This window comes from Poecilia reticulata, linkage group LG15, assembly GCF_000633615.1.
Source record: "Poecilia reticulata strain Guanapo linkage group LG15, Guppy_female_1.0+MT, whole genome shotgun sequence".
Lineage (NCBI taxonomy): Eukaryota > Metazoa > Chordata > Actinopteri > Cyprinodontiformes > Poeciliidae > Poecilia > Poecilia reticulata.
The window spans coordinates 1,385,209-1,400,475 of NC_024345.1; the positions used below are offsets into that span (position 1 = coordinate 1,385,209).

The 15,267-nt window shown below is 41.3% G+C and overlaps 1 protein-coding gene across 1 annotated transcript; it reads right to left on the reverse strand.

Moving 5' to 3' along the window:
* Positions 1–2,819: 2,819 nt before the first annotated feature.
* On the reverse strand, positions 2,820–6,675 carry LOC103476502 (protein FAM161A). Its single transcript, XM_008428905.1, has 4 exons — positions 6,564–6,675; positions 6,210–6,490; positions 4,076–4,252; positions 2,820–3,841 (listed from the first exon to the last, which is right to left on the reverse strand). The coding sequence occupies exons 2-4, from the start codon at positions 6,359–6,361 to the stop codon at positions 3,112–3,114; spliced, it is 1,059 nt and encodes a 352-aa protein (XP_008427127.1). The 5' UTR covers positions 6,362–6,490; positions 6,564–6,675; the 3' UTR covers positions 2,820–3,111.
* Between the last annotated feature and the right edge of the window lie 8,592 nt (positions 6,676–15,267).

Sequence of the window (15,267 nt, forward strand, 5' to 3'; positions counted from 1 at the left end):
TATAACTTAAGTACAATAATTTCATTTTCTATAGTTATTAAAAGTAGATGCGGTTGAGGGTCAAGAAAACCCCCAACATCCTGCATATGTACAATATTAGATAAAATTATCAATGCGACACTTCAAATCTGGACTAGATTATTCTCCTCCTCAAGAAGACTCTACCATCTATCCATCATCCACCCATCCATTTTCTTTACACCCTTGTCCCTTAGTGGGGTCGGGAGGTGCTGGTGCCTATCTCCAGCTAACGTTCCAAGCGAGAGGTGGGTTACATCCTGGACAGGTCCCCAGTCTATCGCAGGGCAACACAGAGACACCAAACAACCATGCACACACACTCACACATAGGGGCAATTTGGAGTGGCCAATTAACCTGACTGTTTTTGGACTGTGGGAGGAAACCAGAGTACCCGGAGAAAACCCACGCATGCACAGGGAGAACACGCAAACTCCATGCAGAAAGACTGGGGCCAGGAATCGAACCCAGAACCTTCTTGCTGCAAGGCAACAGCTCTACCAACTGCGCCACTGTTTGCAATTTGTGAAACTTTTATCTGATTTTTGAAACTTCAATAAAGGTTGATTTCAGACGTTTTTTGGATCTTGGTCACATGAGAGCTGCTCCAACTCCAAAACTACAACACCTAGACTCTTCAAAGCGAGACTAAATTATTCTCAAATAAAAGCATAATATTTTAATCCATGTTTGGGATTTGTGAAACCCTTATGTGATTTGTGAGACTTCAATAAAGATCAGATTACCATTCACACTTGTTCCATGCAGTCTTTTTCAAATTCAATTCTAATTCAAAACCACTTTATTAATCCCAATGGGAAATTAAATGTTGGTGTAACTCATTAGTAACCTGTCATATTTTACATTAGAAGGGGATTTACCCAAAAAGTCTATACTCTGATCTTTTCAGGAAGTGTTTATTTTGGTGCCCTGCTGTCAGCCAGCTTCCATCCTCTCTTATCAGAAATGAAAAATTATAAATGCACACTACGTGTTGGAAACCTGTATTTGTTGACTTGACTTCTATTTGTCAGGGAGACAAAAGTTGGAAAAAGATCGATTCTCTCCGCGTTTAAAATAACACAAAACAGCGTAAAAAGAGCTCCACGCAAGACCTCGTTTATTTTTTATTTTTTTATTTTGATAGCTGCCGATTAAACTAAAAGTTACAACATTGACATGATTATAAGTATCCGCCGGATCCACCCCTCTGGCTGCAATGCGCGCTCCCCGTAAATGAATGAAGACATCCGAAAAGCACTAACCTGTTTATTTTAGACATAACTTCGCTTATGAAATCAGTGTAAAAGCTGATCCAAAGCAATTTACCTTTCTGATACAAATTTATGTCGAGCAATGTGCATGTAAATCCTGTAGGAAAAGCGGCGCGTGCAGAAAAGCGGTTTTCCATAAAATCACTGGAACTTACCTAACAGAAGCCATAGAACGTGCATTGCGCCAAGATTTTTAAAAACGTAGTTCAGAGGTTCCGTCTGGTTTTATCCGGTTTTATGTGGCAGTGATGTTTCTTCTTCAGTCTCTCCAGACTCACTGCGTGCCGTCCAAGAGTGGTTCAGTAATTAACTGCGCAGCAGCTTACTGATAGGTGGGGGGTGTGCAGAGGGAGGCAGGGAGGGTGCTGGGTGGCAGTGAAGGAACGACGACACGTGCCATCTTGTGGACAAAAGCATAAGCATATTTCAACCATGCCATGCAATAGTTTTATCTAAAGTTGAAAAAAATATTTCAGACATATCTGTGTAATGTGCTATATAATAATCTCTGTTTATTAACATATTACCTCTGTCACAAATGTCTGTTTACTCATATTTTCATTTTGTCTGTTGTAATTGTTGCCGCCTCAAATATCGAAGACAAACATGAATATTTAGTAAGACACTATATTCACACATGCACACAACTGCAACATATATTCTCACTGTTCATTTCCAGTTTCGCTCTGAGCTACTGGTGCCACTGAGCAAAGAAGACAGATAAGAGCTTGAGGCAAAGAGAGGTGATATTAAAGAAAATGATTGTTATAAATCCGAGATGCGTTCCTGCATGAACGCCGTCGTGACTGAACCTCTGTCACAAACCAATCAGAATGCAGGAAACCATCAGGGGAGGATATTACTCAGTCCAAGCCAACCACAAAATCTGGTCAAGTTACAAATGACAGAGAAGGGATATTTTTGAAGGAGAGCTTTTCCACCTTATATTTCCATGCGACCAATATGAGACAGTTAGTGTTGCTTCCTTTTCCTCTCCCTCCCACATATTGAGAAGTCAAGTGAAGAAGCAGCTGCAGAGACTGAAGCAGAACAAGGCTGTGTGTGGACTATGTGCACCGCAAAGGACTGTACCCTCACCATTCCTTTTCATCCTGTACGTCAGTCTTCTAGCATAAATCCGACTTCCGTCACCTGCAGAAATACTCATAATTCTGCAGTTGTCTGGTTGTCTCCAGAAATAGACAAAAAGCCATTTCTGGTGGTAAAGACAATTGGTTCTGTTCTGGGGGCTACTGTGGAACCACTGGAGATTGTGGTGCAAAGGAGGATTGTACATAATATCAAGAACATTATGGACAACCCCAAGAATCCTCTTCAAGAGACCGTCTTTGGTCCGAGTCTTCTTCAAATTCAGTGCAACACAGACCACTACAGGAGACCAGATAGTATGGTAGGTTAATAGATTTTCTTTTGTATTGACATTTTCTGATGCGAGTTTTAGCTGGAGGCAAATGTTACTCCACAAAGTCCTGAGGCAAGAAGCACTAAGAAACAGAGTCAAAGACTGCAAAATTAATCAAATTTATTATGGAGAGCCGATCACATGTGATTACAGTAATAATGCTCTAAAACATTAGCATTACTTCAACCGTGTATTGCCGTTTCATAAAGATCTATACTTCCTGAGCTACCAACTGTTTGTACAGAGAGCAACGTAGCTACTGCTCAACTATGCAGTGCAAACTTCTTTTACATGATAAAAGAGTAACTTGCTAGTGAGAAGAAGCTGGGATCCTCTCTTGGCTACAGATGCTTGCAGACGTTTCTGCCTCGGACTTTGAAAGGGATTGTGAGGAACTACTTCCTCTCCTTCATCTCAATAGACAGCTCTATCTGCTTCTTCACTGACTTGGATAATGAACATCTCTGCGACCGGCTGAAGTCTAGGGAGCCGTCAGACTGCTGGGGTTCTTGCTCCGGGTCGGAGCTCGGATCACTTTGGCCCTCTGTGGCTTCTCTTTCCATCATGAAGACAGTTTGAAGTTGGTGGCGGCTTGGGCTCTTGGCACATCTGCTGCGGTACACTGAGCTCGGCAGCGGCGTAGCCTTGAAGCCCTGTCTCTCCTCTCTCCGACCAAAGTTTCCCAGCTCTGCAGCTATCCTGGCTTCCCTCTTTTTCCTCTCCCTTTCCAAGAATTGGAAAGGCTCCTGGCTCCTTCCAGGGCTGCTGTTGTTGTTGCAGCCGCCTCTGGGGCGACGGTTGATGACCTCGTAGAGAGGCAGGTGGATGTGAGCCGGTGCAGGCGAAGCTCTGAACTTCTTCTGGCATTCTCTCAGCTCCTCCAGCTCTCGCCTCAGCAGCGTGTTCTCCAGCTCGACCTCGGAACGTGTCCGCACCCTGTGCCTCTTCCTCTCCTCTTCTCTCAGCATCATCTGGAAGGGTTTGGGGATGGTAACTTTGGAGCCGGACTGAGCTCTGGCACTCGTTTGATGGGACAATCTTCCCTGTGGTTTGGGACAAGAGGCTTTCGGCTGAAACCTGAAGCTCTTCTTTGCCATCATGTGTTCGGGACTATGCATCATTTTTCTGGATGAAAATACAAGAGAATACTTTTTGACACTGGTTCAACTCAAGTAGAACAAAATATTGGAGTTGGAGACTTGCAACCCTGACTAGACTATATAATAAACCAGTTTAACAAGAGAATTAAGGATAACACAGACAGCCTGAGGAACAGTTTTTTTTAAGTTATATCTTCAAGCAGTCCTGCCAAGAACAATAATATGAACTGTTCAGTGAAACGTGACTTTTAGGACCAACCTCTGAAGGGTTTGCTGCTGGTTGGAAGTCCAGTTCAGTTCTCCTAGGAAATCCTCTCCGCTGAGTTCTGATTGGTCCGAGCCACTGGATGTGTCACGAAAGTCCAGCTCCTCCTGGGAATTAATTCTCTGCAGCCTCCTGGTGGGGCCGCTGCCAAAGAGGGTGCCATTACCCTTCCTGTCATAAAAACATTCACAAGTCCTGAGTTATTGTACGCTTGATTTGCTTAACAAATTCAATGACATCCAAGAGAGCCATTATTGTTATTTTGTTTAGTACTTTTTCTACAATGACAGACATCAATGATTTCAGCAAGGATTTTATGGGACAGACCAACACAAAGTAGTGCATATTTGTATACATGAGTTATTTTGACCACATGACAATAGTAGAGATGCACCAGGTATCGGGGACAATGTGAAGGATTCATAAGGGCAGATTTATTAAATCTAATTCTATCAGTGTTCTGAGTGATGTCATGCTTTAGTTATTTTATTGGCTAATATTCTCCTAACTCCACAGACTGAGCAAATTAAATATGTGTTGTATTTATGTTTGACCAAGCTTGTGAAGGTATTGGCGTATCCAAGTGTGAGGTACTGTTCAAGAGTTTAATAAATTTGTAATTCAGAACATCCGTGTCTGCAGATGAACCGACTCAGTCTTGACCCGACCAGCAGATCCTGATAGTCAAATTCAAAGATTTGAACATTTGAGCTAACTTCAGCTTTCCTGTGAACAAGTTGTCCTGCCAAACCTTTGGATTTTTGCAGCTCCAGAGGAAATTCACAGGATTTCTTATTATCAGCAATGTATTGCAAATGCCCATTCCTTGAAAACTGGTACATTTGACTAAAATGATATCTAGACTCAAAATCAGCCTGATTCAAGATAAAAACGAAAGTCAAGATTTAGATGCATTTAAATCTACCACTGAATAGGTTTGAGATTGTGTCTTAATGTATCAAAAATTTTCTTCAAAGTTTTACAGGTTCTTTTTACTTCTCTATAACTTGCTACAGAATTTTAAGAAACTGAAAACTGAGCCACTGTGAACAAACCATTTGTGTGTAATTTCACTCCATTTGTGTTCCATCTAGATGACACCAAAATACCTTGAAGGGGCAGCATCATGTAAAACTGATTTTATAAGGTTTACTTCATGTTATAAGATGATTCCCTCATCAAAAACATACCTGGAGTTTTGCCTCGATTCTTTCATGAATGTTTGAGAAATCCTTTAATCTCCCATGGCAACCATTCAGCTGTGCAAAACATCTGGCTGGACCTAACCCCGCCTTCAAGATGCGGCTCCTTCTTGGAGCTGCAGTTTCTAGGCTTCAGACCTTCTGCTTCACAGAGCAGCCCTCCCTTGTGACCAGTGGCGCAACTACACATTATTCAGGTGGATGCGAAAACATAGATCGGCGCCCCCCACCACCCAACACCCCGAGAGAAGGATCGTCAGGATGAAGGAGCGACGCTCTCACTCCCTCCCCCCCCCCCGAGGCGACGATACGTGAAGGGTAAAACTCGCTACATTTACCTCGTTATGTGCGCGAGGTGAAGGAGCGTAAGGCGCGCCGAAGTGTATGGGAAAACAATCATCGGCGCGCCGCCCCCTCCAGACGGGGTTTTGGCGCCCCCTCTGGTGCTGCGCCCCTATGCGTTGCATACCCTGCATACCCACTTTTTGCGCAACTGCTTGTGACTCCGCCACTCAGTTCCCGCAGACTAGCCAGCAGCAATTAAACACTTTTTGCATCTCCTGAGCTCATTATACTTCTCAGTGAAACGCTGGTAAAAATCTTGTTAAAGGGTTAATAGAGGAGCGATGTTGTGATAACTTCCTGAAGGCGCAGTTTCAGAATTTGTAGTCGCTTTTTTTTTTTTTAGAGAGAGACATAGTCCTAATTTTAAGGCGTTAAATTATTAATTAAAATGGTTTTTAAGTGATTATATATTTTATAACAACTGCAGTTAACAGTTACAATTTTATGCTATAAAATAGCATTATATTCCTGGAAAACACAGAATCCTGCCCCTTTATGGTCTGTAGACGTAACGTGACAAAATATGCCGTTTCTACAGAATGCACAAAACATCAATAAAGGGACAGCTGAACATTTCTGACCGGAACATTTGCTTCTCCTCTCCGTTTCTCCCTCTCCCCAGAACGTCGTCATCCTCCCTTCCTCCATGTCTGTCCTGCCCCTGGCTGATGTACATCCTCTCCAGGTCGGCCATGTTCCTCAGGTGGGCGCTCTTCAGCTCCTCCAGCCTCATGTAGTACTCCTGGTTGGAGAAGAAAACGCGCTCCTCCCTCTGCAGGCCGTAGATTTCCAGCGACAGAGAGCTGCGGACGCCTCGGCCGCCGCTTCCGTCCTCGCTGCTCTCCGAGTCCTGATCGTTCTCCTGGAGGGTCGGATGTACAGTCAAGTGCGTGTCGAACACTGAGGATGTATTTCTTATTATTAGAGAAACAAACCTTCAGATGGTCCTGGTGTAAGCCGATGTTACGCAAAATGGGAAAACTTTATTTTCATGGGCAACTCCAGGCGGCCTCTAGGGCCGGTCTCCTGCAACTTTTAGATGTGTCTCTGCTTCAACACACCTGAGTCAAATAATGAGGTAATTAGGAGGTGATTCGGCTATTGGATCCAGGTGTGTTGGACCAGGGAGACAGATAAGAGTTGCAGGACACCGGCCCTGGAGGACCTGAATTTCCCACCCGTGCTTGGCTAAAGCCAATTTCCAATTTTATTAATGCTGTTTTTTTTTTTTTTTTTTTTTTATGGATTATAACGCATGGATTATAACGCATTGTGCTGAGGTGATATAAACATAAAAAGTGCACTGAAGTTTATGCTTTTTTATTATTATTAATTATCTTATACCCCAACAACAGTGAGAAATATTAGTTTTCATTAATTTACAGAAAGGAAAAATATGTTGTTTTCCTGTGTTTGGAATGCCATCACCAGTAACAGCCGATCATGAGTCAAAATTGGCAGATTTAATCGGTAAACAGACATTTTGTTTCAAGTCTCTTCAGTGGTTCTCGTGTATTTTGCAGCATATATACATATACGAGTTCTATTTTAAGTTAGATTTTTAACACTGAATCATATTTTTGTAGCTGAGATATTAAAATATAGTGAACTAAATAAGATTATTTGTATTTTTTCCATGAATTAAAAGAAATCAGTATAAGACATATGAGTCTATTAGAAGTTGCAGATGATTATAGTGCAACTTGATTTCCATTTGCGTCTACAAAACAAATTCCTCCTTGCTATTTTACTGAAAAAGTGTAATACCAAAACGCATAGTAGTGCAAATGCCCATCGTTTGAAAGCAGTTACATTTTACTAAAGTGATATTTACTGTCTGCATGTAGTCTCAACTTAGGTCAAGTTTATTTGTATAGCACATTTCATCAACTAGGCATTTCAAAGTGGTTTATATAATAAAACATCACAAAGGTCTTCAACTACAAAATAAGCAATAAACATTACATTTTGTCAAACATCATAAAAATCATCAAGTAAATGTATTTCAATGTACAATGCAAATTACATGCGTTTTTGAAAAAGCGCCTATTTGTAATAACAGTTCTGATATAGTATTATTATTATTATTAATCTTGTTTTTTTATTGCTTTTAATACTTTGAGAATCTTTTGTGTGAACCTTTATATCTGTTTCTGCTGTTAAGTGTGCAGGACAAGAGAGAGGCTGTTTCTATTCTGTTTTAAATTGGTCTGCAGTGTTCCAGCTGAGAAATGCTAAATGGAAGAAAAAAAGGTTGTGATTTTAGAGCCACAGTGGATATAAAGCCTCACCTCACTAATGCAGTCCTCGTCCTTCTCAAAGTAAATTTCTCTCTGCTCCCCATACAAAGCCATCAGCTCATTGTTCTCCAGAGCAGGCGACCGGTACATCACTGCCACGTTCTTCCTTATTTCCTCTGGGAAACAAAACCTCAGAATCAGCCAGAAGCCGAGCGCAGCGGTTGTGTGTGTGAGAGTGTATTCTCCTCCGTCACCTCGCTCTTCACACTGACCTGCTGAACAAACAGCCTGTTAAGACAGCAGCAAAGATTAGCACGGATCCCCTCCCCTCTCTCTCTCTTGCCCTTCTCTCACACATGCAGGCTACCAGCATTATCCTCTTACATGTAGGACTGCTGGCCAGGTGGGCCATATGGTCCCTCTGGGATTTTCACTTAGGGGCGTAATCACGGGTGTGTTAGATGTCAGAGTGAATTTTGCCTGATCTGATTTTCAGATTAACTCAACGGTGTGAGAGCTGATCGGCAGGCTGCATCTGTTGGGGCTTGGAAGGGGTCTGTAGGGCAAAAACATTGCGGAGATGGAAAGAGAACGACGTGCCCTGCTGCACTTTTGTGCCACTTTTTTTACTGACCAAGTTTATCCACACCCAGGAGAGTTTCTTTCCCCCCTTCTGTGTGCTCAAGGCTTTCCACAGATCTGTTATAAACATTATTTTAGAAGTTGTGTGGTCTGTTAGCGCGTTACATTCAAATGCAACGCTTCAAGATCATTTTTATGCCAATTATTAAAATATTTGTAAGGTGTTATGGAAAGAGTTGTAATAGATTTAGAATATATTTTGTTTTTAATGAAAGTTCAGAGTAAAAGAGTTTATAAATGCACTTAAAATAACATCAAAATGTATCATTCTAACATAGATTAAGCACAATAATTCAAATATATTTAAAGTATAAGTGTACATAGTTGCACTTCAGCACATAAAAGTAAATGAAATGCACTTTGAGTTGATTTTCAATTGTATTTAAATTCTACTAATATTTACCAAGCATGAAATAAGTTGTTTTAATATAGCACTATAATTTATGGAACATATTTAGCATGAGATTTTAGTACAGCTACGTATAATTTTATTTTTTTTCCCCCTGAGTAAGCCAACACTGGACAATGTTTCTCATGTAAAAGGGTTATCAAAAGCAGATTTTTTTTTTTTTTACTGTGGATTTGCAGATTGGCTCATAAGTTAAGCTCAGGTGAAAACAGACTTGGCTTCAGGAGCTGACAGATGAAGTTGGAGAGTTGCACCACCAACCACAGCCAACCCATAATCCTTTTACTTTGCTTTCGCGACGCTGTTGTTCATCTCGTGCCTCGGCAGCTCTCGCCATCTGTCTCCTGTCTTCTTCTTTTGCTTCCACCACCTGTCTGTGTAAGAGTCCCGGAGAAACAGCTTTGAAACCCTTTCCTTTCTTTACACAGGTGTGTGTTATTTGATATCCGTGTGGTCAGTAATTACTGCCTTTCACAAGTAGATGTTTTGTTTTCCACTTGTCCTGTCCTGATATTTGACTTACATATTTATTATTTATTTATTTACCTGCCACCAACAAGCCCACGGGACAGCACCCAGGTCTAAGATCTAAAATCCTTGCATAGTGGGAACAATATGGGGAAAATTCAAAAGCTTTGAAATTTATGTCAGATAAGCAGTTTTTTTTGTTGTTTTTTTTACATCCCCATGTCAGCCAGTTCACTTCATCAGCCTTCTTGTGACGTCATCTGCTCCCAGACACGGCTGGCATTAACTGACTATAAACCTCCACCAACCCCTTGAGGTGCAACATTGCAACGCATCCACTAGATGGCGATGTCACGCCTTTTTTGCTTCCATTGGTAACGCAGCACCGGTACCGGAAACATCTTTTACTTTCAGACGAGACATTATCAACCTGCAGTGTTACATAATTAGATAAACACATCTGTGTTTGTCTGTGACACCTACTCACATCGAGATGTCTCGTGATACTGAACTCTGCTGCTGCTCCTGGCTTGTTTATTATCTCTGGAATCACCCTGTCTTTTTTTTTTTTTTTTTCTTCCCCATGCAAGTCTCCTCAAACACCTTGCTCTAGGTTCACATCAACTTTTCCTTCACAGCATCTGAGGTACAGACGCTCCTTTGTGTGAGAGAGGAACACATTCCAGCTGCAGCAAAAATAATCCATTCATTCAGTCTGGTGCTTTAGTTCAGCTGAGACCAGTTCAGTTCACGATTGGTCAGATTCAGGGCTTTTTAGTGATGGCACATAGTGGCAGCATATTTGAGCAGGTTGGAGGACAAACGTCTGTAACTTTGTTTGAAGGTTTTTCCATGAGTATGCTTCAATATTACTCCGTGCACTCTGAAATTCTTATGATAAATATATAAGAGATTTTCTGGCATATTAACTAGAAGGTCTGAAGACTAATTGGCCTTATGTGGCAGTGAACCCTCTTTTTTATGGCTAAGGTTTACGGATTAGTTTTACTGCTAAGGTGTGAATTGAGTTTAGGGTTAGGCATGTACAGATAATGGTTAGGCTTAAGGTAAGTGTCGGGGTTAATTTGCAGAAATGAATGAAAACTGAATGGAAGTCAATAAATAGCCATTGTGAAAGTAGAAAGACACACTTGTGTGCGTGTGTGTGGTTTTCCAGAGTGTTTCTTTTGGATGAATGGATGCAGTGTTCGGTCCGAGTGGGGCAGAGTAAACAGTCATCACAAGACTGGATTTTCCTTCTCCTCCCAGGCCTCGGCGGGTTCTGTTCTGCTCTTCTGCACCAAGTGGAGGTTTAGAAATCTGAAGGAGCTCAGAATCCTCAACACAGATCCCTCAGCTGTTTCACCAATCTTTTGATTTGGGCATCAGTTACTGTAACCGACTGCATTAAGGGTGTTTTATCAACTACAGTGCCATCAAGCAGACTATTAAGTCCCATCAATTAAGATAATTAGGCATGGTTTTCAACACTTGCTACTAAGAAATCATCTAAAATGTGCAGCATTTTATTTTGTAACAGTGTTCAGACTACACCGTTTGATGTAATTACAGCTACAAGTTTTTTTGTTTGCTCTACATCAATTTAGCTCATCCAGACACAACCACGCACAGAGAGACTCAAATCTTTGCCCTTTATCCTTCACAGCTCAGCACAAGCTGTGTCTGATTGGATGAAAGGTGCCTGTGAATATTCATTTTTAATTATCAAATCCACAAGGTTGTGGGTAGGTTGGTGTGTGTATGTGTGTGTTTCTCCTGACCTCTCACTACAGGGTGTGACTTCTGATTGAAGTGTTCCTTGAAGTTTTGATAGTTGTTTTTTCCTGGTAGAAACCAGTTCCTGGTGTCCAGCACTCCTTCTTGATCCTTGGAATTATTGAAGAAATCTTCTTGAGACTCTCCACTAGGGGTTGCATGACTACATATTTTTTCTAAGTCAAGGTCAACAAAGTGAAAGTTGACTCAACTTTGAGAAACGCAGGAGGAAATGCTTCACACCAACTTTGAGGCTTTAGATCAGGGTTGTCCAAAGTCGATCCTGGAGGGTCGGCGTCCTTCATGTCTTGGTTCATTCCCTGGTGGTAGTAACTACCTTTTCATTCACTTGTGTTGAACCAGGGAGAAAACTAAACACTTGCAAAAGACAGTTTAGTCAGTTGCAAAAGACAGTTTAGTCAGATGTCTACTGACTTCTAAAAGGAACAAAAAATTTTATCCTGGGCTTTTTTTGGCAGGAGTGGAGCAGAGCGACGGTCTTCTGTCACCGTGGTCCGAAAACTTGCACAAAGTTGACTCTAACTTTTTTTCTGGCCAGTTTTACAACGACCGGTACTAATGCTCACCTTAGACAGCTGCAGCAATTGGGAGTCAAATTATTAAGTTTGCTTGTTGTTGAAGGCAAATATCTGTGCTTATCTCATAATGCTTATCTCGTGACATTTATCAACCAAACTGAATTTTTATGTGTTCAGTTCAAGACAGAGACAGTAAAAGACAAAAGTCATCAAAAATTAGAATCTTTCTTGCTGCACTAAAAGGACTCTGCTGTCTTTTGGTTATGAATTGGACTTCCAAAAATAGAGTTGCTCTTTTCTACCATCTTCAGATATGTCGTCACAACATCTCTGGAGAAAAGTTTGCATACTAGAGGAAACCCCCCTCCCAACAACTTTTCTTTCCTCTAAGGTCACACGGACTTGTGGTAGAGGAGAAGGTGCTAGTGCTTTCACAGAAGTGCGTACAAAGGCAGACTTTCACTTGTGAAATTGTGGCGCTAAAAAGCAATGTGGGCGAAGACGCTCATTTTAGTCCTCTGCAGGAATAAACATTGACGTAACTACTGGGTAGAGAAGTGGCTCTTTAGCCTGCTAATCACCCTCTTCACAGCAGCACTTCCCTACCTGTTTGTGTTGGACAGGAACACTCCACCCTCAAGTCAACAAGTTCCTCTCATCAACAACTTTCATAACACAACCTGCTTTAAATGAGACCCAAAATCCAGACTGACGTCGGGAGTCAAACGGGTCGTCCACTCAGAGATATTCCCATCAGATAAAAGCTGTTCACATGACTTCCTGTATTTTAAAATCTGTTTCTAAATATACCACATTGGACAAACAGGAAATAAGCAGCTAGTGCTTGCACAGATTGAATTTAAATTTTTACCGTCAATTTCTACCAGAACCTTTGTGTTTTAAGGAAGTTTTCCAAATAATTAATACGCTTAAACCCTCAAGCCCTAGAAGCACAGAAAGGTAAATATAAACTTTGAGAAATAAAAGTTTAAGAAAAACAACTTGTACCATATTTACCCGGTATTACCTGACATTAAAAGTCTATTAAAATGGACTTTTAATGTCATTGGGTTGTGTTAAGTCTGACTAGAGAATGAATTGTGTACATTTAGTAGCATTACTATTTTATACATTCAGATAGGTTTTAGCCAAACTAGTCATACAGTAAGGAATGCCATCAGTTTAATTTTCCATTTCAAGCACCAAGCATCATCAGGTGAGTAAAGAGTCTCCAAGTCGCTTTGCCTTAGGTAAGTAACATTATTACCTTATTGATACAGTATCTAAGTAGCAGCTGTGTTGATTCTCTAGCAGTAGTGGACACGTATGGTATACAGCGTGTTCGAGCGCTGCGGCGGTCATGCTGCAGAATCTTTTTGATATGTCCAAAACATCCGTAGCAGCTCAACTTAACTGGTGATCAGATTATATTCAATGAGTAACCATTTTTCTAATTCCTATATATTAATTATATGCCAGTATATGTATTTATCTTGCACTTGCAGATGAGTTTACTTCCTATTTTAGTGTCGCTGCAGGCTATTGATGGTAATCAGTCGATACCCATCATCCATATGATTGAGTCCTGTAGTTTTTCCCTCTTTGCCCCTGGTCAGTTTGTCGTTAACCTTGTAAATCATTGAAAGGCATGTTTTCCCCTGAGAGGTTTTAGCTTTGTTTTGGATCACCTTCCTGTCTATGGTCTTAGCTTTGTCGTGTTTGCAGGCAATTTCCTGACTTGAATGCAGTAAACCAAGGTTTATTAACAATATATAAAAAATGTGAAAATGTGCAACTAGAGATGCTCTTTTCTCTGAACAGGTCAGTGGAGGTTTGGGAGATGATTACAAGGTGGATTGCTTTTAGGGGGAATAAGCTTACAGTCTTGATGATGGTTTGCATGCGCTGGAGAAGGTAAAATGGGTTCTAGTGTGAAAATCGGTTCCTGGAGAGGATGTGGGTTTGAGGTGAGTCACCGGTTCTGGAGAAGTGAGAGGATGAGCTTTTCTTTCCAGAGAGGTTGGCTGGTGACGGATGTTGATCTGAGTGCAGACAGAGAGACAGAGAGCGAAGGTAAGTTTGACCTTCAGTCAAGCTGCAGTACAACCTCTTGAGATTTAATTACAATCTCAAGAGGTTGTAATAAAGAGAACACTAAAGAACGCTATGAGGCTAGAGACTGAAGGTTTATCATCCGGCAGAGAGAGGATGTCCTGCAGCTTCTTATATCCTCAGAGGTTTGACAGAACTGCAGGTTTGCAGTTTTCACAGAGTCAGGAACCCGATTTGTACAATCAGGAACCCGATCTGCCAAGATCCACTCTAGAAACGAGAATCCCACTCAAACCAAAACACACTCACACACCCAAGTCCAAACGAGCGGTTTGCTGATCCATCAATCATGAGCACATTCAAATGGTTCTGTTCCCGGGCCTGACTCATTTTCATAACCACAGCTTTTCATTTGAGTGAAAGAACATGCTGGGAAACAATTTGGCTTAAGTAAAATAACTTCCCCTACAGATGCAAGAGGCATTCCACAATTGAAGGTTTCCTGTGAGTAGGAAAACTACAAAGGGACAAAAAGCTGCCAGGTTTAATAGCTTAGCACAGCTTTAGCCGTGCTCAGGATTTTCTTTTGATGTAATTTAGCTATTATAGTGTTTTGGGGATAAATCTACACACTATAGTCACAGTCGAGGCATGAAGTATAAATCCTGTTTGAAACAAACGTTGTCTTGTTCACATCTGTGTGTTATTTAACAGAACATTTGATTAGCACTTCAAAACACTTGTTTCATTTGGGGAGAAAATGTAAATATCTGTCCCTTTAGAAGTAGTTGTTCACAAAAGGGTTGAGCCCTGTCTTTTGTTGAATGCTTCCCGAGAATTATGTTTTGGTCTGTGGGGATGACCAAAGGCTTCCGAGGAAGCAGATGAAGTAAAGCCAAGACAAAGAAAGAGATCGTTGTCAACAGGAAATTCAATGAGAACCATCAGTGGAGCTGAAGACCCTCCCTCCCTGCTCAAAACCAGAACTTTAATCAAGCATAACATCTTAATCCGATCCTGGCGAATCTTCCTGTAACAGTTGTGTCAGTGTTTCATCTCAAAAACCCAGTTGTATGATTGAGTTTGCTTTCTGGACGTTGTCTGGGGAAACTAGCACGAGCTTCTTGTTTCCAGTGACTACGCAACAAAGTCTGATGAGAACGCAAGTCTGAACTTCCTCTGACACAAATCTCTGTGGTCATGCCCAGACTGCACTGCTCTTGCACGGACGCTCCACTCGTGAGGCATATAGGTGCTTTAACACGCACACTGTTGCTGGTGAGAAAGATCAACACTTCTCAGCTTTGCTGATACTGAACGGCATTATATTTGTGCCACCATCCTGAGCCTAAGCCTTGAACCTTTTCATTTTGTAATTACTTGTGAATTAATAAGATGGAGCAACACAAAACTGAAGATAGAAAAGGACTGAAACGTGTGGAATTTAAATACCTTGATGTGTGTGTGTGTATATATATACCTTGATGATGTATACCTTGATGTGTGTATATAT

Bases quoted from the DNA above. Each gene is read 5' to 3' on its own strand.
- LOC103476502 (XM_008428905.1), bottom strand. From the start codon at position 6,361: ATGAGGCTGGAGGAGCTGAAGAGCGCCCACCTGAGGAACATGGCCGAC. The intron at 4,253-6,209 runs GTCAGAAATGTT...TTTTTATGACAG, and splicing joins GAGGAGAAGCAAATGTTCCG to GAAGGGTAATGGCACCCTCT. The intron at 3,842-4,075 runs GTTGGTCCTAAA...ATTTTCATCCAG, and splicing joins CAGCAGCAAACCCTTCAGAG to AAAAATGATGCATAGTCCCG.